General features: G+C 42.3%; 1 protein-coding gene across 6 annotated transcripts in view; it reads right to left on the bottom strand.

The window, feature by feature from the left end:
* RIC8B (RIC8 guanine nucleotide exchange factor B) overlaps window positions 1-24,303 on the bottom strand; it is a 112,672-nt gene that overhangs the window by 56,364 nt on the left and 32,005 nt on the right. For all 6 annotated transcript variants that reach the window (XR_013813631.1, XR_013813632.1, XR_013813633.1 and 3 more), the window contains exons 3-4: window positions 23,125-23,733; window positions 12,465-12,559 (exon numbers count right to left, since the gene is read on the bottom strand). Coding sequence is in view for 2 of the 6 variants with exons in the window: in XM_079773882.1 (XP_079630008.1) it covers window positions 12,465-12,559; window positions 23,125-23,733 (704 nt within the window). In the remaining 4 variants the exon portion in view is untranslated. The remainder of the gene's footprint in view (window positions 1-12,464; window positions 12,560-23,124; window positions 23,734-24,303) is intronic.

Consider the following 24,303-nt stretch of genomic DNA (forward strand, 5'->3'; position numbering starts at 1 on the left):
GTCCTCTTTGGATTCCTTTTGTTTGGGGTTCTCTGTGCTTCCTGGACTTGTAAGTCTATTTCTTTCACCAGGTGGGGGAAGTTTTCTGTCATTATTTCTTCAAATAGGTTTTCAATATCTTGCTCTCGGACAAATATGTGATACCTTAATCAATAAAGAAATTAATTTTAAAAAATATCTTGCTCTCTCTCTTCTTCTGGCACCCCCATAATTCAGATGTTGGTACGCTTGAAGTTGTCCCAGAGGCTCCTTACACTATCTTCATATTTTTGGATTCTTTTTTCTTTTTGCTTTTCCAGTTGGGTGTTTTTTGCTTCTTCGTATTTCAAATCTTTGACTTGATTCTTGGGATCCTCTAGTCTGCTGTTGGATCTCTGTATATTATTCTTTATTTCAGTCAGTGTATTTTTAATTTCTAGTTGATCCTTTTTCATATCTTCGAGGGTCTCACTAAATTTATCGGCGGTTTCTAGACGATTCTTGAAAAACCTTTTAACTGTGGTTTTGAACTCTATATCCAGTAGTTTGCTTTCCTCCATTTCTGTCATTTGTGACCTGCTTCTTTGTCTCCGCATTTTGGCTGCTTCCCTGAGTTGATAGAGTGGTTTTGTGTGCTAGGTGTCCTATAGGGCCCAGTGGCTCAGCCTCCCCAATTACCTGAGATGGACCCTCTTGGTGCACCCCTTTGTGGGCTGTGTGCACAGTCTTGTTGTAGTTAAGCCTTGATTGTGGTTGGTATCACTGGGAGGAATTGACCTCCAGGCCAATTGGCTGTGAGGGTCAGCTGTGTCTACGATGGGAGAACTTCTGTGCTGGAGACACCCTTATGGGGCAAGACTTGCTTCAGTGGGGCTTTGGTGCTCACTGAATCTACCCCTTGAGTGTGTCCCTTATGGATCTGAGGAGTTGTAATCTGGATGGTCCCACTCTGACCACTGGGTACACTGGCTCTTGGACAAAGAGGTGCAAATTTAGCCTCTGCCTGAGGCCACCCAGCAGGAGCTGAGGAGAGATCTGCAGATTCCTCTTATTTGTTTGGGTTTGGAGGTGCCCAGATGAGGCCCAGCTGTGAAGCAATGCAAGCTGCTGTGGGGCCTTGGGCCTTCTTTTGGAAGTTCTGGGGCTCTCTGACCCAGCTGCAGTTTGTTAGGTAATTTTAGATTGCAATGGGCCAGGCCATTCATATGCAAGAGCCTCTGTACACAGCTTGTGTGGGGCGGGGTCTCAGGGAATCAACAGGGTGGAGCAAACAGCTATGCTGATCCTCAGCCCTGCCCTAAGAGGCCCCTGGGTCTCAGTGTCCCGTGGTAATCGCTGCAAGCACCTCTAAGAGAAAGCTGCCCATGAGTTCCACCCAAAGCGAGACAGTCCAGTTTCTCCCCATATGAGTCTGGGTCCCCAGAGTCTCATCCGGAACTGGAGTTCAGAGCAGTCAGGAGCTTGAGTCTCCCTCCTGACTGAAAAAGACAACCGTGTCCTCAGTTGCCAGCCCTTTCTGTGCGTGTGCCTCCATACCTCTGCACTTTACTTCTGCATCTCCTCTGAGTCTCCGTGTGCTTTTCTCTTCCCTTCTAGTTGTAGAATTTTCACTTAGCCAGCCTTCCTGTGGTTCTGGATGATGTCTGTTTTGTCTTTTAGTTGTAGTTTTAAAGTGGTTGTGCGAGGCAGCAATTTCAGGTGTTTACCTATGCCGCCATCTTGGTTTCCCCTCTATTTCTTTATTTGTCTATGATTTCTCCAGCCGAGAACATTCTCATTCCTTAAGACTAGCTCAAACCTCACTTCATCCTCAACAAATATTTTCTATGCCTTTTGTTAGGTGCTAAATATAGAAAAATAAATAAAATATACTCATTTTCCTAAGAGAAGGCAGCATAACAATTTGTAGAGCAATGGGCTGAATTCTAGGTTGCTCTTAGTAAAAGTGTGCCTTGCACAAATCACACGACCTCTTCTAGGCCTTGGTGTCCGTATCTCTAACGTAAAGGGAAATAAATTTATTCCACTAGGTTGATGTGAGGATTAAATGAAGAAAGGCATGTAAAGCACTCTGCTTAGAACATAGTAAATGGCATCTATTAAGGAGCTTTTGAATAGTAGAGATATTGCACTATAGGAGGGAACAGCAACATCTAGAAGAAAGAGAATATATGGTATTTGTGGGAAACAGAAAACAGGTCCCTATGTCTAAGGCAAAGGACAAGGCCTTAAATGAGGGGCCTTAGTAGAAAGCAAGAGCAGAAAAGTGTATGTGTGAAGTGGGGTGGGGAGATTATCAAGGGGACTGCTAAGATGAGATATGGGTTACTGATTACCTTATATCAGAATTGTGCTGGCAAAGGAGTCGATGCAACTGCAGATCATTAATAAGTGCATAGTGACAAAAGAAATTTGCTCTTTTTGTTTGTTTAATTGTAAAGACAGAGGTGGGCCATGAGAATATTCTAAGCAGAGATTTGCTTTTTGAAAAACAACTCTGTGTGCAGTGAAGAGGATGAACCATGCTGACTGGTCAGGTAAAACTTTCCCAAAGGACTTAGCAGCCTGAGTTTAGAAGTGGAGAAAGAAGGTGGTCTGACGGGTCTGGGCTTGAAGCGTGGCAGATTGAAATGATGAACCAATGTTTTAGAATAGAGAGGGAAGAAAGTAAACCTATACAGGGGACACAGGAGAAAAAGGAATCACCAGGGAACCAGAGGCCTGGATGAGGATGGAGAACAGGTACAGTATGAATGAGGAAGAGTTCCCTCATCACACTAGACCATAGTGAATTTCTCCTTTGAATTCTATTAGCAATTACTATTTGGATAATTAATTTACTGAGAGGCTACTCAAAACTATCTTATGATATCTCTTCTATTCTTGTCTTGAACTGTTATTTAACTTTTCATAATATTTATGTCTTGTCTCCCCATTTAGACTCTATTTTCCTTCAGATATGCAATGTGGAGTCAAGTCCTTCAAGGATCAGCTATGTGGTTCAGAAAATACCTGTTCACCTAGGTAACTGTTATTCAAAGTGAAAATCAGGTGAAATAACTAAGAATTTTAATGCTATCAACAATAAAAATAAACCCTCTTTCCCTAATCTTTCCAAAGTAAACTCTCCTTTTTCTGTTCAAGCGTGACACAATAATCATAAAAGAACAATTGCCCCCCTTTTTTTTTGAGAGAGAGAGAGAGAGAGAGAGAGAGAGAGAGAGAGAGAGAGAGAGAAAGTTAGAGAGAGAGAAACCAATCAATGGCTTCCCACACTCACTCCAACCGGGGATCAAACCTGCAACCTGGGTATGTACCCTGACTGGGAATCGACCCCACCATCTTCTGGTATACAGGACAGCGCTCAACCAACTGAGCCACACTGGCCAGAGCATGCACTTATTTACTTATGAGTCTGTTTTATCCCCTAGTTGGGGAGCCCTAGAGAACACAGATTATACTATATTCATCTTTGTTGCCCTAGAGCTCAACATAGTGCCTAACACATAGTAACTACTCAGTTAATAAATATAAGCCAAAATGAAATCATCCAATTTTCAAACATGTATTAAGTCTGTCATGTGTAAATTATGCTTCGCTAACGTTACAGTGGTAATCATTTTGCAATATATAAGAATATCAAATCAATACATCATACACCTTAAATTTACAAAAATGTTACATATCAATTGTATCTTTTAAAAAATATTTTTATTCATTTCAGAGAGGAAGGGAGAGGGAGAGATAGAAAAATCAATGATGAAAGAGAATCATTGATTGGCTGCCTCCTGCATGCCCTCTACAAGAAATCAAGCCTGCAACCTGGCACGTGCCCTTGATTGGAATCGAACCTGGGACCCTTCAGTCTGTAGGCCTACACTCTATCCACTGAGCCAAACCAGCTAGGGACAATTATATATTAACTAGAAACCCGATGCACGAAGATTTGTGCAAGAATGGGCCTTCCTTCCCCTGGCTGCCGGCACCGCCTTCACTCTGGCCCGGAGCTGCCTTTCTGCCTCCCCACGCTGTCCAGAGGCCCGGAGCAGCTGAGGTGGTGTGGAACACCCCCGGCCGCTAGCACCTGCATATGCAAATTAACCCACCATCTTTGTTGGGTTAATTTGCATACTCCTGATTGGCTGGTGGGCACCAAGAAGGTACGGTCAATTTGCATCTTTCTCTTTTATTAGTGTAGACTAGAGGCCCAGTGCACAAATTCGTGCATGGGTGGGGTCTGGCCAGCCCGGCCCCAATAGGTGGATCGGGGCCAGGCCTATCAGGAGGAGAAGACAGTGGGAGGTTGGCCGGCGGGCCTCACCCCCAGTTGGGGTGGTAGGGGCTGATCGAGGCTGGGGCCGGCCATGGGGAGCAGCTATGGGTGGTGGGCTGGCTGGCCCTGCTCCCGAATGGGGTGGCAGGGGCTGATCGTGGGCCAGCAGCCTGGGAAAGGGGCCATGGGTAGTTGGCCAGCCAGCCCTGCCCCTGATCAGAGTCGGGGGGGCCAACTGGGGGCGGAGCTGGCTGGGGGAGGGGCTGCGGGCCAGTTGGGGTGGTGCGAGCCCACACGGGGCAGGGGCTGCAGGAGGCTGGCCAGCCGGCCCTGCCCCTTATTGGGGTGGGAGAGGCCGATCAGGGGTGGGGCTGGCTGAGGGGAAGGGCTGAGGGAAGTTGGCTGGCCGGCCACCCCCCACCCCGCCCCCGATTGGGCTGGTTCACTGGCCGCAGTGTGCGTCATAGTGACCGGTCGTTCTGGTAGTTACGGTGTTCCAGTCGCTGGCTTTTTATATATGTAGACTAGAGGCCCGGTGCATGGATTTGTGCACTGGTAGGTTCCCTCAGCCTGGCCTGCACCCTCTCGCAATCTGGGACCCCTTGGGGGATACTGGACTGCCTGTTTTGGCCCGATCCCCGCAGGGTGCACCGGGCCTCTAGTATGCATATAAGATCTTTGGTTAATCTCTTCTCCCCCTCCCTCCTCCCCCTTTCCCTCTGAGATTCATCAGTCTGTTCCATGTTTCCATGCCTATGCGTTGAGCGTCTGCCCACTGGTGGTCAGTGCACGTCACAGCTACCAGTCAAATGGTTGCTTAGGCTTTTATATATATAGATAAAGCTGGGGGGAAAAAGACATTATGCTTAGCATTGTAATGAGATGTCACTAGGTATTAAATTGTCCCCTGCAATTCTATATAATAAAAGCCTAATATGCTAAGTGTTGGACAGTTCTTTCAACCATTCAACCAGTCACTATGATGCACACTGATCACCAGGGGGCAGACGCTCCGACTGGTAGGTTAGCTTGCTGCTGGGGTCAGACCGATCGGACCTGGGCGAGACAGGCCCTGGAGCCCTCCCACAGTCCCTCCCCAGCCCCAATCAGGACTGGGCAAGATGGGCAGGACATGCCCTGGAGCCCTCCCATGGTCCCTCCCCGGCCTGGCCTGTGCCCTCACAATCCGGGTCCCTTTGGGGGATGTTGGAGAGCCAGTTTTGGCCTGATCCCTGCAGGCCAGGCCGAGGAAACCCGCCCAGTGCACGAATCTGTGCACCGGGTCTCTACTATATGAAATAAAACGAATTGGTCTAAAAGAAACAACAGAAAAAGCATTATAGATGCCAATATGTTGAGTGAAAGAAATAAGATTGATAGGCTAAATGATATTAAATCAGATCTGGCCCTTTTCCCTTCTGTTTTTCTCCTCTCCAGTGCATGGGCCATCTTATCTTCCCCTTCACTCTAAAATAAACCCACAACCACAACCACAACCACATCCATATGCAACTTTTTTTGGCAAAGTCTTAATGCATAAGCTTATTGATTATGGACAAGAGGGCTAAAAATACTTTCAGGCAGAGATAACAAAACTAGGCTGTCCTTTAATGTAGCAAAGAAGGTGGATCATACCAACTTGTTACCGTAAGTATAAACAAAAGGAAATGAAATATAATACAGATTTTAATAACTAAGATGCTGATTAGTGGAAATAAAGGTCAAGTCAGCTGTTATTGTAAGGTAACTCATTTTATCTCTATGTTCATGTCCCCTTGATTTCTTGGGGGTTTGGGGGGAGTACTGTCTTACAGAGATATCAGAAAAAGTTGCTGCCAAGCTATCTTCTAACTTACTCATCTCCTAGAGCACCTTAATAGGCTTCTGATATGCATGTTTCATAAAACATACATGGCTTGAGAAAAACTTAGATTAACAGAAAACATTTCTCTACATAATTACAGAATAAACACAGAAATAAGTTTCAAAACAAAATATCAAAATCAAGAAACACTTTTTAAAAAGAGATTTGGAACTAAATATTGGCTCTAAAAGCCAATGTGTTTATTATAATAGTACTAGAGGCCCGGTGCACGAAATTAGTGCATGGGGGGGGGGTGTCCCTCAGCCCAGCCTGCACCCTCTCCAATCTGTGACATCCCTCTCACAATCCAGGACTGCTGGCTCTCAACTGCTTGCCTGCCTGCCTTCCTGATTGCCCCTAACCGCTTCTGCCTGCCAGCCTGATCACTCCCTAACCACTCCCCTGCCAGCCTGATTAATGCCTAACTGCTCCCCTGCCAGCCTGTTTGCCTCTAACTACCCTCCCCTGCAGGCCTGGTCACCCCTAACTGTCCTACCCTGCAGACCTGGTACCCCCCAACTGCTCTCCCCTGCAGGCCTGGGTCCCCCCCAACTGCCCTTCCCTGCAGGCCCGGTCGCCCCCAACTTCCCTCCTCCGCTGGCCTGGTCACCCCTAACTGCCTCCCCTGCAGGCTTGATCGCCCCCAACTGCCCTCCCTTGCAGTCTTGGTCCCTCCCAACTGCCCTCCCCTGTTGGCCTGATCGCCCACAACTGCCCTCCCTTGCAGACCTGGTCCCTCCCAACTGCCCTCCCCTGCTGGCCATCTTGTGGCGGCCATCTTGTGTCCACATGGGCGCAGTCATCTTTGACCACATGGGGGCAGCCATCTTGTGTGTTGGAGTGATGGTAAATTTGCATATTATTCTTTTATTAGATAGGATTAGATAGGATAGAGGCCTGGTGCAGGCGTGGGGGCCGGCTGGTTTGCCCTGAAGGGTGTCCTGGATCAGGGTGGGGGTTCCCTTGGGGCGTGGAGCGGCCTGGGCGAGGGGCCTGTGGTGGTTTGCAGGCTGGCCACGCCCCCCGGCAACCCAAGCGGAGGCCCTGGTATCTGGGATTTATTTATCTTCTATAATTGAAACTTTGTAGCCTTGAGCGGAGCCAAGCCTCCTGCTTGCTCCGTGGCCACAGCCATTTTTGTTGGGATTTATTTATCTTCTGTAATTGAAACATTGTAGCCTTAAGTGGAGGCCAAGGCAGGCCAGGGCTGCAGAAGCTTGGCTTCCTCCATCGCCGTGGGCAACTCAAGCCTCCTGTCCTCTCCAGCTCTGTGGCTGCCGCCATTTTTGGGATTTATTTATCTTCTATAATTGAAACTTTGTAGCCTTAAGCGGAGGCCAAGGCAGGCCAGGGCAGGCGGAGAGCTTGGCTTCCTCCATTGCCGGGGAAACCAAAGCCTCCTGCTCTCTCCGTGGCCGCAGCCATCTTGGTTGGGTTAATTTGCATACTCACTCCTGATTGGCTGGTGGGTGTGGTTTGTGGGTGTAGCAGAGGCATGGTCAATTTGCATATTACTCTTTTATTAGATAGGACTTGAGGCCCAGTGTGCATGAAATTGTGCGCAAGTAGCTCACTTCCGCTTGCCTCAGCTGGCCACCTCGCCCTCTGCCACTAGTAGCTCACGTCCTGCCCTCCACTGCTCATAGCTCTTCACCGCTAGTAGCTCGTGCCCCCCGGCATCATGGCCACAGGCCTTTTATTAGTATAGACCAGAACTAGCACTATCATGGTGATGGGTGCAGTAGCTCCCCCAGTTACTAAGAGCTTACTCAGTGCCAGGGATGGAGTTTTTTATTTATTTCTCATTTAATCATTATTGTAACCCTTTGAATTTGATAATAATACATAACCACATACTATACTGTCCAGGTTTACCTATTTCATTACATTTTACCTTAAAACAAATCAGTGTCAAAAAAACAACACACCCTTAGAAAGTAACTTTAAAAATGGAGTGAGATGTTATTTTGAAACAGTCTTTTTTTCCCCTTAAACTTATGTCTTATATACACACACAAAATGTTTTCAGGATCACTACAAATGAGCAGAATTTAGTAGACATTACAATTCTAGTAAGCCTCCTAAAATAGCCCTTTGAGGTTGATGCAGTTTTTCTGTATTAAGTGAATTAGCTTAGATTCATTACTGCTAGAATAATCACTTTAAATTCTGATTAAGGGATATGCAGGGCCACTCCAGACAAACTGCCAAGTCAGCAGCAACCTCAATCTTCCAGGAAAGCCTCTGAGAACTCTATACTGGTAAATTCTATACTGGCTCTAGGGTAGGGATGGGGAACATCAGGCTCTTAGGCAGTTTAAGGTCCTCAAAATCATCTCGTCTGGCCCTGCCAAGGCATTAGGGGTCAGTTAAATGTTTGACTAAATATAGCAGGCTAATTTTTAAGTTGATAATGTTGTATGGCCCTCGAATGATGTTATAAATATCCAAATGGCCCTTGGCAGATAAAAAGTTCCCCCTTCCCCGCTTTAGGGAAAGCCCTTTTCATTTACAGTGTAGCTAATAAATAGTTTATCAAAGCAACTTTTAAGATAAAAGCAAATTTGATAAAAAATATATTTTAAATTAATTTAAGAAAAATAATATTTAAAGCAACTCTTAGGAAGGAAAATAAAGAAATCCGATTACTTTTTATAAAAAAATCTGATTTAAAAAAACCCTCTATAGTTTTGCTCTATTTTGATGGATACCAGGTACTATGTTAAAATATTAAATTCATTCTTCAGAGAAATCCTTAGCAGTATTTTTGTGACTAGTGTAACAATGACTTTTTAAAAATATATATATTTTATTGATTTTTTACAGAGAGGAAGAGAGAGGGATAGAGAGAAACATAGATGATAGGGAAACATCGATCAGCTGCCTCCTGCACAACCCCTACTGGGGATGTGCCCGCAACCAAGGTACATGCCCTTGACCGGAATCGAACCTGGGACCCCTCAGTCCGCAGGCCGACGCTCTATCCACTGAGCCAAACCGGTTTCGGCAACAATGACTTTTAATACACTTTGTATTGAATGGTCTCACATCTTTGTATGAATGTTCTTTAACTCATGATATCTGATTTAAAAAAAAATCAATTTACTCCTGGGCGTATAAACCCCATTTTCTTTTAGTTTTAGTGTCTATGTTTCTAATGCCTCTTGATTATAAAAAAAATTATGGTAAGAAAAATGCTCAATGAAATCTTTTTAGAGACTATGATTTATTGCAGTTATCTGATTATTTTTTAAAGGCACAATCTCAAGAAAATTGAAGGATCTTTTGATCTGTAGCTGCATAAAAAATTACACTTTTCAATTGTAACAAAATCACAATCTTTTGCATACTTGCAGGATCAAGTACATAAAGATAACCTACCAACAAACTCACTACAATATCAAATAATAAATTGCCAATTGTAACAAAAAAAAGTGGATTTGCATGAAAAAATAACAAGAATATGTTTCATTTTATTTAAGCCATATTTTGGAAAACAATACTATAAATGTTCAAAGGCAATTTCTACTATAAACAACCCAACTTTTAAATTTATTTGTAAAGCAGAGGTAATGCCAAAGTTACTTTTTTGCAGATTTAAATTTATTTGAATTGTTTAAAATGCCACTTGCATTCTTATTAAGCACCATGAGCTGTTTCATGTTAAAGTCAGAAGTCTTGTTACTGCAAATCCTATCGTGAACAGAAAGAACACTAGAAAAATGCATTAATACTTATTCAGTTGTTCTCAGAGAATGATAAATTTCAACAGTAGTCCATTAATACTCTAACAGGGATGTCATAAAACTTTATACTAACTATTTTTTATATATTATTACTTGAGACAGATTCAATTCTCTCTATCTCCGTGCGCCAATAGCTTTCTGTGGGGCCTGGCCGCGCCACGCCCGCTGCCGAGGCTCTCTGTGGCCCAGAGGCCCATCTGCACCCCAGCCTGGCCAGGGGCCCATCCGCAGCCAGGCGCGGAACACTTGCCTCATTGCCGGGGTGACGATGCAAGCATTCCTCACCCCCCCTCCCCGCCCACTCAGTGCCCACTCCCCAGAGGCCCTCCGCGGCCATGGCGACGAGGCAAGCATTCCACCAGGCCACTCACACTGCCCGCTCTCAGCGGCCACCCCCTGGGACTGGGGGACTCTGGCGGGGCTGAGAGGACTGGGCGCTGCCATCTTGTGGCTATGGGCGCCGCCATATTTGTGATGGAGTGACGGTTAATTTGCATATTGCCCTTTTATTAGATAGAATATATTTTATTGATTTCAGAGAGGAAAGGAAAGGGAGAGAGAGATAGAAACATCAATGATGAGTGTCACTGATCGGTTGCCTCCTGCATGCCCCACACTAAGGATTGAGCCCACAATGTGGGCATGCATGTGCCCTGACCAAGAATCGAACTGTGACCTCCTGGTTCATAGGTTGACGCTCAACCACTGAGCCACGCCGGCCGGGCAAGATCCAATTCTTATAGTTTATAAAATATAATTTATATTGCTTAATATATATTTTTTGGTAAGTACAATGAAATTAGTGAGCATATTAGTTTAAGTGTAGTAATTAAAAGCAGGGTTCAAATTCAAGCTCTTTCACTTATCCTAATATATACAACCCAGGGTCTCTAACAACCGAAGGCTCCATCAACCAGAAGTCAGTCCTGCAGTCAGTGCTGGGTTGCTGTGGCTGGGTTGCCATGATCAGCCTTTGCCTCTCTCTCTCTGGGCCTGGCCAGCAGCCGCACCTCTCTTTCTCTCTGGGCCTCCGTGAGGGCTGCTGATCAGCCCCACCTCTCTGATCAGGCCCGGAGAAGCTGACTGGCAGAGAAACCAACCAATCAGAACCAAATCTGGGTGAAGTGCGAGGAGTGAATGGCTGCCTAGGAGGCGGAGCTTTTGACACTGATTGGCATAGAAACCGACCAATCAGAACCTAATCTGGGTGAACTTCGAAGGCAGAACCTAAAGTGGGTGCTGAGGAGGGGTTTTAAGGGCAACAGTTGTTTGGTGTAAGGTGTAAGAAAGTGGTTCAATTTTTTAATGACCAGTTTGGCACTATAGTGCATATGGCTGGCTATCAGTCCAGATATAGGGATTATGTATTTTTGTCTGCCAAGAGCATCTCCTCCTGCTGAAAAAGCCCCCCCCCATTTCAGCAATCCTATCTTATATGATCTATCTATACTAATAAAAGGGTAATATGCTAACTAGACTGGGTCGACCAGCCATCATCCAGACTCCCGACTTCCTTCTAGACAAATCCATGGTGGTGGGGGCCAAGGCAGAGAGGGCAGTTGGGGCGAGATCAGGCTGGCAGGGGAGGGCCATTGGGGGCGAGATCAGGCCGGCAGGGGAGGGAAGTTGGGGGCAACCAGGTCGGCAGGGAAGGGCAGTTGGGGGCAAGATCACGCTGGCAGGGGAGAGCAGTTAGGGCAAGGTCAGGCCGTTGGGGAGAGCAGTTAGGGCAAGGTCAGGCCATTGGGGAGGGCCGTTGGGGGTAACCAGGCCGGCAGGGGAGGGCAGTTGGGGGCGAGATCAGGCCAGCAGAGGAGGGTAGTTATGGGCGATCAGGCAGGCAGAGAAAGTTAGGGGCAATCAAGCAGGCAGGCAGGTGAGCAGTTAGGAACCAGCGGTCCCAGATTGTGAGAGGGATGTCTGACTGCCAGACATCCCCCAAGGGGTCCCCAATTGGAGAGGGTGCAAGCTTGGCTGAGGGAACCGCCCCCCCGCCCCCGTGCACGAATTTCATGCACTGGGTCACTAGTCTATAATAATAAAAGTGTAATATGCTAATTACACCAGACGTGCTTCTGGATGGAGCAGGGGCTGTGATGGAAGCCTGGGTCCCGAGTGCCAGAGGGAAGCCGGTGCTGGCAGCTGGGGGGAGGAAGACCTACTTTTGCATGAATATTGTGCATCGGGTCTCTAGTTAAGGTTATATATGATCTTGGAGAAATTGCTTATCTTTCTATGCCTCAGTTTCATCATCTATTGAGAAGAAAAAATAGTAGTACCTATCTCATAAGGCTAGTGTGATGATTAAAAGCAGATAATCTTTATAAAGAACTTAACATAATGCCATACACATTATTCAATAACTGTGTGCTATTATTATAGCTGTTCTGGGTTTTCTTGTTGAATCCAACAAATGCCAAATTCTCTTCTCTTGTTGGGGCTCAGTTTATAAGTCAAAAGGGACAATGAAAACAGCTCATTAGAGCATAGCAATGATTTCTAACCTACCAGTTACCTGATTTATTATGACATTTTTACTTTCTTGTGCTTATAACAATTAAAATTAGATGCATAAAAACAAAAAGAACTGGAGATTACCTACCTGTGCAACTCTTCTGTTTTGTCTTCAGTTGGACCTACAATTAGTAAACAATGGCGAAGGACAGCTGCCATGACACGGAACTGATGAGAATCACTCTATGGCACATAAAACAGAGGGGGGAAAAATTAGAGATTGAATGCCTTAATGGTACATCACTACATCCCTGGGAATTTATTATGGCCTATCTGCCCTTCAAAACAGTCATTCTTATCCCATACATAAAGAGGGCATAGTCATTCTCACATCAACTGCTACAGCCACCTCCAGAAATAGCTGAAACCAGTAGTTGTTGCTCTAGCCACTCCCTTGCAGGGTTGGGGAACCTTTTTTCTGCCAACGGCTATTTGGATATTTATAACACCATTCAAGGGCCATACAAAATTACCAAATTAAAAATTAGCCTGCTATATTTGATCAAACATTTAATTAACTGACCCCTATGCCTGGACAGGGCCAGACCAAATGATTTTGAGGGCATTATACTGCCTAAGGGCTGGATGTTCCCCACTCCTGCCTTAGAATGTGTCAGGCAAAGAGAGAGAGGATCAGCATCCATGCATTACCCACTCACTGTTTCACCTTAAGACCAATTCAACTAGGGATCTTTTGCATTTCTAGAAAAGCCTAGATTATTTTGTTTGATAGTATATTGTTCCAGATTACTAGTCATTGAAAAAATTCATACAGATGTAATGCTATCAGATATTTTAGGAACGGGTTGTACATCCTTAATAAAAATATCTCCTCTTAACTTTCTAAAGTAATGGATTAAAATCTATAATCTATTGACATTATTTTAATGAATCATCTTAATCTCCTAGTTCCTCCAAATCTTGCTGCTAAGTTTCCCCAGAGTTACCAGCAAGTGATGAAAAACAGGTGACCTGAGTTTAATCTTTTTTTTCCAATGTTTACTCATTGGTAGTGGTGTTAAAGACAGTAGGAAATAAGCTAAGCTCGGAATAATCACTTGGTTTACTACCTTATTTTTAGTGAGATCTTGGGCCACTACAATTTCTATAATTACCTACATCAAGATCCTGTCTATTTTCTTCCAGAATTTTAGTAATTAAGAAGACATAAAATTAATGAGAATTATGATAGCGATTCCAGATGAAGTGGAATATGCTCACATATTATACACATATACCCTATATTCAGATATATAACTCAGCCCTTCTAAGAAGAATGTCTCTTATAAAATTTAACAAGCAGTAGGGCACACTTTCATTACTCATAATGCAGATGACAATATTTTAAACATAACACCATCGTGGGTAGATGCAGTGGCATAATAGAAAAAGCACTGCACTTGGTGTCAGGTGTTTAGGTTGTGACCTTAAGACAAATCATATAGCTTCTTTGAGTCAAAGCCTCCCCACATGCATCTCCAAAAACATGAGGTTGTTAGGGTTATGAAAAAATTAAAGAAGATAAAATACATGAAAGTGCTCAGTATTTTCTTTTTTTTTTTTTTAATATGCTTTTATTGATTTTAGAGAGAGAGGAAGGGAGAGGGAGGGAAACATCAATGAGACAGAAACATTGATCAGCTACCTCCTGCACGCTCCTACTGGGAATCCAGCCTGCAACCCGGGCATGTGCCCTGAATGGGAATCGAAACGGTGACCTCTTGGTGTATGGGATGATGCTTAACCAACTGAAGGTGCTCAATACTTTCAATGAAACATTTGAAGGTGAGGAGCAAGAATGAGGGAGAAAGGAAACAACAAAAAGTGAGATTGATAGAGCTGAAATGAGGGATATTGAAATAACTGTGTGGTGGTGGAACAGGGAAGAATAAAGGAGAAAAGGGACCAGTGGAATGCCAGAGACATGAAGGCTGGCAGGGTTGGAATGAATGCTGTCCCTTTTGCCATCCACCTTCAAATGCTTGAGTCAAAATTCTCTAATATGTAAATACTAGAGGCCCAGTGTACAAAATTCGTGCATGGGGAGGGGGTTCCTTAGCCTGGCCTGCACCCTTTCCAATCCGGGACCCCTCGGGGTATGTCCGACTGCCGGTTTAGGCCCGATCCTGGGAATCAGGCCTAAACCAGCAGTTGGACATCCCTCTCACAATCCGGGACTGCTGGCTCCTAACTGCTTGCCTGCCTGCCGGCCTGATCGCCGCCTAACCACTCCCCTGCCGGCCTGATGGCCCCCAACTGCCCTCCCCTGCCGGCCTGATAGCTCCCAACTGCCCTCCCCTGCCGGCCTGATAGCTCCCAACTGCCTTCCCCTGCCGGCCTGATAGCTCCCAACTGCCCCCTGCTTGCCGGCCTGATGGCCCCCAACTGCCTTCCCCTGCCAGCCTGATCCCCCCTAACTGCCTCTGCCTCAGCCCCCACCACCGTGGCTTTGTCTGGAAGGAAGTCGGACGTCCGGAAGATGTCCGGTCACCCGGTCTAATTAGCATATTACCTTTTATTAGTATAGATACTTTTATTTACCCCAAATTACACCAAGCACAATGAAATGCATGCAAAACTCATCTATTATTTAATTTAATCACATTTTCCTTGGTTTGAAAACTAGCTGGGAATTCACTTCCTTTTAAACTAATTTTCCTTTATTCTAGATATCATAGGCCTTTTGCAAAACTATCCTTTTCGGTTTTTCCATTATTTGCAACTGTAAACCCCAGATCCTACTCCTTCTATCCCATTTCCTCCTGTCCCAATTTTCATAACACCAATTCCCAAGTTGTACCCTATATTTGCCATACCCTCTTTTATAATAAATCCACTAAATCCTATTTCTCTACTCAAAACAACTACTGAAGTCCCTGATTGTTGCCTCCACTCTTGGCATCGGATTCCTTTTGAGACTCTAGGTCTCAACTGAAATCTTAGAGAAGCCCCTTCTTTGACCACCTTATCTAAAGTAGATTCTTTCCTTCATTATTTTCTATCACTACATCTTGTTAGAATTTTTTTCATGAAATCATAATTTGTAATTCCACATGATTATATACTTGCATATATATGGTCTTCTCCACTAACCTATTACCTTCACAAGTTTAGAGGGTATGTATATAATAGGTGTTCAATAAATTTTTAAAATTTAGTGATTTTGAGAGAGAGGAAGAAAGAGAGAGAGAGAGAAACATCATTTGTTGTTCCACTTATTTATGTATTCATTTATGCATTCTTGTATGTGCCCTGACCGGGGATCAAACCCGCAACCTTGGCGTATTGGGTTGATGTTCTAACCAAATGAGCTATTCGGCCAGGGCTCAATTATTTTTAATATAAATGGTAAAAAAACAAAACAAAATGTGCCCAAATTATAAGTGTACATCTAGATCAATTTTCACAAAATGAGAACATTCATATAATTAACACAAAAATGATGCAATGCTAAGATTAGGAAACCCAGAATTCCCTCTTGGCTCCTTCCAATGATATTCCTCCACTACTCAATGATAATCCTAATGTCTCACATCACAGGTTTGTAGTTTTGTTGTCACTAAACCTTATATGAATGGAATAATAAAATATAGACTCCTTTGTATCTGTTTCTGAAATTCATCCATGCTGTTGCGTGTAGGTATAATTTGTTCAGTTCACTGCCTGAGAGCAGTGCTATTTGCAGTGCAGTTTGTGAACCACTGTTTGTCTACACCCTGTTTGCCACTGATCTGCAATGCCATGAGTACAGAAGGTGCATGTGAGCATTCAGAAATTTCTGAGCAGTTTGACATTGTGTGCAATATATTATGTAAGGGTTTCATTCTGACAGCTAGGGGGGAAATCTGGTCCTTTACCACAGTTAGGTTAAGAAAACACTGCTGCATACAATGAATACATTACAATTTACTTATCCATACTACTCCTGGTGAACATTTGGATTATTTCCAGGCTGGGGTTATATTGAAGAGTGCTGTTATGAACATACTTCTTTACATGTCATTTGGTATGCTGGGTCACAGGGCATATACATATGTGAAGCTTTAGAAGATACTGCCTGCCAAACAGTATTTCAAAGTGTTTAAACCAATTTATACTCTCACCAGTTTCCTACAACTATGCCAACAGTTGGTATTGTTAACCTATTTAATTTAGTCATTCTTGTGCGCAGTGTCTCATGGTTTTATTGTGCATTTTCCTGATGAACACCTTTTCATATGTCTTTTGGTCATCTGAACAGCTCTTTAGTAAAGGGCCTGTTCAAACCTTTTGCCTATTTTTCTATTGGGTTGACTAACTTTATTTACCTGGATTTGTAGGTGTTTTTAATGTATTCTGGATAAAGTCCTTTACTGTGTATATGTGTTGCAAATATCTTCTTCCACTTGGTGGCTTACCTTTTTACTTTCTTCTCTTGATGGACTCAATTGTCAACTTCTCTATGGTTTGATCTTTATTTTGTCCTGTTTTAGAAATCTTTGCCTATTTAAGAAATGTTTGACTTGTTTAAGATAAAGTCATGAAGATAATCTTCTGTTTTCTTCTAAGAGCTTCATTATTTTGCCTTTTATATTTAGTTCCCTTATCCACATTGAAACAATTATTTGTGTCTGGTACAAGGTAGAGACTCACATTTGTTTTTTCCATACAGCCACACAATTGCAATTTATTAAAAAGCTCACCTTCCTTCCACTGTACTTCAATGTTACCTATATCATAAATCAGTTGACTGCATATGTGTAGGTTTGTTTCTAGACTTTTTATTCGAGTCCACAGTCTAGGTCTCACTCAACAATATTTGTTGAATGAGTGCTATCATTTAAGAAGTATTATATAACAAAGGTTAGAGTGAACACTATTTCCTTCTTAGTTTTTTTGTTTTTTTTTTAATCCTCACCCAAGGATGTTTTTCCATTGATTTTTAGAGAGAGTGGAAAAGAGAGGGAAAGATAGAGAGAAACATCGTTGCTAGAGAAACACATCAATTGGTTGCCTCCTGCATGTGCCTGGACCAGGGTCTGGGCCAGGGAAGAGCCAGCAACTGAGGTATGTGCCCTTGACCAGGTTGAACCCAGGACCCTTCATTCTGCAGATCGACACTCTATTCACTGAGCCAAACCAGCTAGAGCCCTACCGGTATTGTTGCTTATTTTGCTGTGTGATTTTTCCATAAACAATTTAAACTCTCTGATCTTTATTTAATGTCCTCATTTCTCAAATGGGGTTAATGTTCCTATCTCAGAAGGATGATAGAAGGTTTGAAAATAATCTATACTAATAAAAGCCTAGGTGGTCATTGCGCCCTCGTGCACGATGTCGTCACAAGATGGCCTCCACAAGATGGCCACCACAAAGATGGCCATCACAAGATGGCCACGTGCACAACAAAGGCAGGTCCTAGCGGAGTAGGCAGGTCGCAGCAGGGGAACAGTTGTGGGTGATCAGGCTGGCAGGGGAGGGCAGTTGGGGGCGATCGGGCCAGCAGGGAGGGCAGTTGGGGGAGATCAGACCTGCAGGGGAGCAGTTAGGGGGCGATTAGGCTGGCACGCAGAAGTGGCTAGGGGCAATCAGGCAGGCGAGCAGTTAGGAGCCAGCAGTCCCGGATTGTGAGAGGAATGTCTGACTGCTGGTTTAGTGGGATCGGGACTAAACCAATAGTCAGACATCCCCTAAGCGGTCCCATATTGGAGAGGGTGCAGGCCAGGCTGAGGGACACGCCCCCCCCCCCGTGCACAAATTTCGTGCACCGGGCCTCTAGTTACTCTTTATAAAACATTATACAAACCAAGTTTATACAACTGTCATTTGCTTGCTTCATGATCTTAGTTTTGATATCTTTAGGGAATCAATATTCTTTCCTCTGATATCATACTATCTCCAAAGGTTGTGAAGGAAAAGAAGTCTCTAAGGACAAAAGGAGGAAAAAGAGAGAGAAAGCCAAGTAGGTTTGTTGTGAAAATGAAAATGAGATGACAAAACTCAGGAAATTCTTTGGGATTTCTTTATACAGCCTGTATTTCTTAATGTAGATTCTGGTGTACTGTAGCTTTTTTTTCTCATGTGCAAACTGTAGAAGATTTCACTTTTGTTTGATAGAGGTACCAATTTCTTCACACCTTTTCATTCAGAGCTTTAACCAATCTAATCAATGCCTGAGAGAAAGTCTAAAGGGAGAATACTTCACACTAATGAGTCCTAATCTGGTTTTGTTATCTCAGTGTAGTTCTAATTTACTTCGATAAAATTTAGGAAACTTGTCCTATATAAATTCAATTTCAATTCTAGAAAAAGAGAAACACATACAAACACAGACAGGTGTGCACAAATGCATTAAGCATGCTTACTTGGAAATATTTCAGGTAGCTTTTCATCCTATGCTTTACTCTGGCCCTTTTGCTTACCTCTACCATAGCTATTTGTACTTTTAAATTGCATATGTTCAAAAATCTCTCTCCTTATTTTATATCTACCATGGTGGTGGGCATTAAGTAATAAACACTTTTTTGAATTAACTGACAAAAGGAAATGTTTACAAAACAGAGTGCTGTAATCCCAAAAAGGCTAGAAATCTGCTCATCTAAACAATGTCATTAAATTTTTTAGGTTTCTAGAAAATGTTTTACTAGCTTTGAAAATTCATAAACTTTCATAAATATCATAAACTTTCCTTTCTTCCTGTCAACTTCAAGTGATTTCTTCTATAAAGATATCAAACTATATCACATTTTATTTTTCATTATGAAAATATTTACTGAACACCTACTTTGTGCTAGGTATGTTGCTCAGTGGAAAGGCTATGCTAATGAGGTCAGACATAATACCCCCAAAGATCTAAAACATATAGCATTTGAAGCAACTGTACATTTCTGAGGTGATTCTTTTTTACTTTCAAGTAAGAAAATACAGAGAACAGTAAATAATGTAACAAACAGTTGTATATCCACCTATGTTTATATGTCTGATTTTCCTATTAGACTGTTAGTTCTTTGAAGTCACTGATGCTTTGTCTTGCATCTTGTGTGCCTAACACAGAACTTGGCACATACGGGGCAATAAATGTTTGTTGAAAAAATGATTCTGCAAAAAAATATGACACAGCTTGAAGGTTTATTTTTACTTAATATCATGTCCTTTTTCTTTTCTTCTTTTTTTTTATTTCTCACGGTGTTTTTTTGTTTTGTTTTGTTTTTTACAGAGAGGAAGAGAGAGGGATAGAGAGTTAGAAACATCGAAGAGAGAGAAACATCGATCAGCTGCCTCCTGCACACCCCCCACTGGGGATGTGCCCGCAACCAAGGTACATGCCCTTGACCGGAATCGAACCCGGGACCCTTGAGTCCGCAGGCCGACGCTCTATCCACTGAGCCAAACCGGTTTTGGCATCATGTCCTTTTTCTTACATTTCCTTCAAAGCCTCTAAAATAATCATAGAACTAAACTCTTCTGTTACAGAACTTTTTATCCACGATATAAAATCTAGTTACAACCTAAATTTAAAAAGAAACAGGAATAGCAACAATCAAATGTGTTCTTTTTAAGTGAGGCTGGGGAACATGGAAGCACTGCCCACTCATCCACAGGGGCTACTCCTAGGAACTTTATGGCTTCAAGGAACACATTTTGGAAACCACTACTATATAAGAACATTTGTTGTGAAAATAAATCAAGATTTTAAATGACTCAATTTTTGTAAAAAAATGTATACGTGTTTCCATTTACACTAGAGGCCCGGTGCACGAAATTCGTGCACGGGCGGCGGGGGGGGGGGGGGGCCCGAGGGGGGTGCCCCTCAGCCCAGCCTGCACCCTCTCCAAACTGGGACATCCCTCTCATACTCCTGGACTGCTGGCTCCTAACCACTTGCCTGCCTGGTCGCCCCTAACTGCCCACCCCCCTCCGCCAGCCTAGTCACCCCTCACGGGCCCCCGCCAGCCTGGTCGCCCCACGCAGCCTGTTTGTTCAGTCATTTGGTCGTCCCTCACTAACCCCTCTGCCGACCTGGTCACCCCATGCAGCCTGCTTGTTCAGTCATTTGGTTGTCCCTCACTAACCCCCTTGCCGGCCTGATCATAGGCAGCCATCTTGTGAGGGTGTGACAATCAATTTGCATATTACCGTTTTATTATATAGGATATTATACAATGGAGAATGGTTAGAAAGATATACATAAAAATGCAACTAGTGCTTATCTTTGAGTGGTAGATAATTTGTATTTGCTTATTGCTTGTATGCTCTTTTCCCCATGGATTTTCTATAATTAGCATGTATTATTTTTGTAGAAAGAAAAATATTATTTTTAAAGTTAAATTTTAAAGTTGGATTTTTTTCTGTATAATACATTTTCCATATCCCTTTATTTCAACTGGCATTTTAAAGCATTAACAATTCTTTCAGTATATGCTCAACTGGAGAAAGATGTTTTTCATTTTACAATCAAGGAGATATTAAAACCCAGGTAAATGGACTTTTACTGGCAAGTTTCTCTGCACTCTTATTATAGATTTTCTTCCTTTTTATTTTATCAATTTTCTTTATGGTAGGCTGTAGGTATATCACTAAAAATACTTTATGCTGATTTCTGCATCATTTCACATGCTGTTCAATTTCTGGGAAATGTTCATCCCCTATTCTTCAGATGGCTGAATCATTCTGTCTTCAGATCTCAGGAAAGATTTTCAGAGGTCTGTGACTGTACTGAGTACTCTCAATCATTTTACTGTTTCTCTCCTAGCATTTAACACAATTTAAATTATATATTTGTTCACTTATTTGTTACCTGTTTCACCAAAACTGGAATTTCACGAAGGCAGACACACCTATTATTGTCAATATATTACACAACACCTAGCATAACACCTAGCAATTGTCCATAAATATTTGTTGATGGACTGATTGACTAAATGTTTGCTAAAATTTGAATCTGGGAACTCAAGTGGCTTAAAATCGCTTTTCCCACACTCTTGCCTAGATGGATTGGCAAGCTGCTATTTTCAATACATTCTAAATTTCTGATACTATATAATAAGCCAAAGTCACATTAATGGGGTACATTTTATAATGGCTGTATCATCTGATCCACAACTCAAGAGGCACTAGGTCTGCCGAGATGTCTGCTGCAGGACTACTGATCCTTTCTCACATACCATTTGGAGAATAAACATTCTATAACGCAGAATGTGTATTTGCCACTTCAACATTTTCTAAAACTTCTTCCAGCCTCACTCATGAGTGCTAATCTCAATTTACTGATATTTATTACGTGTCATCCCATACATACTAGTATACTGACGTGCAGCCACTGAATTATAAACCCTTTTTATCAGGAATCTGAACAGTGTGAGCTACTATTTTGGGCACAATTTAAATAACAGGGAATCCAACAATGGCAAACCAACAGCTTCAGAAGAGCTCTTGCAACTAAATGGAAAATTTAAAAACACCAAAACAAACAGTGTAAGAAAAATAACTATAGAAGGTACCAAATAAGCATAGAGACCTAACATTTTAAATACTTCCAAATATTTGGTTTCAAAGCATAAATGGAGCATGTGGGCTTTCCACATTATTTTCTGCCAAGTCCCAGGAAAAACTGACCATACTATGATCATCTAAAATAGCTGTTAGGACTGATCTTCAAATATTTGGTTTCAAAATATAGACCTATTTGCACTTTAAAACTCAGATGCCTGCACATTACCACTATAGCACTGCACTGAGATAATACTTTCAAAGAACGTTGCTGGCAAAAAGAGATCTTTATTCATGGTAAGAAATGCTTCAAATGGTCATAGCAAAATGTTAAACCTAAGTCCTAAAGTCAATTGTCAGAAAAAAACATTTGTTCTGGCACCAAAATGCTTTTCTTTTCTTTTCTTCTTTTTTAAAGACAGAGGCTTAATTTCACCAGTTATTTAAGGTTAAGGTGAGAGGGTAAATGAGAAACGTTAAGATTCTAGAAGCAAAGAAAACCAAACATGTTTATATCCGCTTCACTTAAAATTGTTGACTTCCTTAAACTAAGTTTCTTATTTAACATATTGTTCTTGTGGATACTCAAATATAAACTATCAAATCTGCCTTACTTTGGGTTGCTGGACAGTCCAAGCCACAGAAAAGGGTCTTAGTCGAGAAATAAGTCAAGTGGTTTAAAATAACCGTTCCCATACTCTCACGTAGTTATGCTTGTTTCCTAGGACTGTACAAGCATGGATATCTAGTTGTAGTCCTCTACTTCTGATTGTTATCTAACACTATAAAGTAACACTAGGAGACTGGGATGATATGTGATACAGCCTCTTTTACTCTTTTGAGCAGACATTAATTCTGATTGATCAATTTCAACTGGCTTGATTTGTCTTAATTTTTAAAACAGCAGCCACTGAAAATGCCTATACCTTTTTAAACAACATTGTTTTGTTTTCCTTAAAATCTTATAATTTAAACCTTGTTCCTGAAAGAGGCATTTTAAAAAAAAGAAAAAAAAAAGACATATGATAGTACAACTCAGAAAAGGAACTATATTTGGCTTCTTAAAAATAGTGGTCCATCTTCACCCTTATTCTTCTGATAAGTTACACAAATGGAAAGAGTAAGACTTAAAATGGCTAAGAAATTAATCCTGAGTCATACAACTGGGGAACTCAAAATTTTTTCCATTTCCCAACTTAGTATTCCTCCCTTGCAGGCAGCTCTAAGAATGCCCCAGACGAATTAAATCCCACAGTAAATAAAACCCTTCTTAACCTTACCTCTTTATGCACCTTCCAACTGTCTACCGTCACATTGAAGAGAGCTTTGAGGGCCTCAATGGCACAGTCTGTCTCCTGAGGTGAGAGAGGAGGTCCATTATGATCTATGGCCGATTCATATTCATCGGTCCACTTGATGCTAAAGGCACTTTCCAAAATCTGGGTTAGCAGCGGTAGTCCCTGGAGCTCATAGCGCAATTGTGACCTGATGTCAGTGTGCAAAAGTGACAGGACGAAGAGCAAGCGCAAGTCAAAGCACTTAATGTCATTGATAAACTTTCGGTCCTTGCACTTTCTCAGGAGGTTACAGAGCTTTGCAGCAAGGTTAAGTTCCAGGCTGAGCTGCTGTGCCATCTGACTGTTGAACACTATGTTACACAGACATTTTAATGACTCCACAATAACTGGGAACTCTGACACCTTCTCCAAAGAATCATCCAACTCATTCAGCTTCGCTAGTCGCAGCAGTATCTGCATATTTTCCTTGGTTGTTACAGGAACTAAAATCTTTTTGTCTCTGGAGAGAATGCGGAGAACTTCCAGGCAGGACACTTGACATGTTGTTGGGACGTCCTTTACAAGGACTTTAAATATCCCTTCGCAGAGTTTCTGGAAAACAAGATTGAGAATGCAAAAATCATTATTTGGCTTAAAACAGACTGCTTCTCTACCAAGGTACTTAATAGCAGTTTAAGATCTGACTAGAAAGGCTTTTATTATTTTTAAATTAAAAATGTTAGAACTGAAAGAGACCTTATATTTGGTATACTTCTCTCATTTTACAGATATGGAAATTGAGGACTAGAGAGGTTACGTTGCTTGTACTGAGCCAGAGTGAATTAGTGGGGTAGTAAGAGCTAGAGTATGGATTTCCTAACTTCCAGCCAATATTCTTTCTATAAAATCACTATTCTCTTTTAAATTGACTAGTTTTAAATTTCTCAAATAGCTTTGTTCTCAATGGAGTTTTAATTTCAGACTACATATAGGTAATATCAGAATATAAGGCAATCAGTCTGAATCATAGCTGTTCCCTTTCCAAAAGTAAAGATTAATGCCTCGAGATTTGGTTCACAATTGCTCACAAGTACAGGTTCTCGTAAAAGACTTAAAAAAAATCTTTTTTTTCTGCCGAATGTTAGCTGTGATATTTCTTCTAAATTTAGAATTCTATGTCAG

This window comes from Cnephaeus nilssonii (genome assembly GCF_951640355.1).
Source record: "Cnephaeus nilssonii genome assembly, chromosome: 6".
Lineage (NCBI taxonomy): Eukaryota > Metazoa > Chordata > Mammalia > Chiroptera > Vespertilionidae > Cnephaeus > Cnephaeus nilssonii.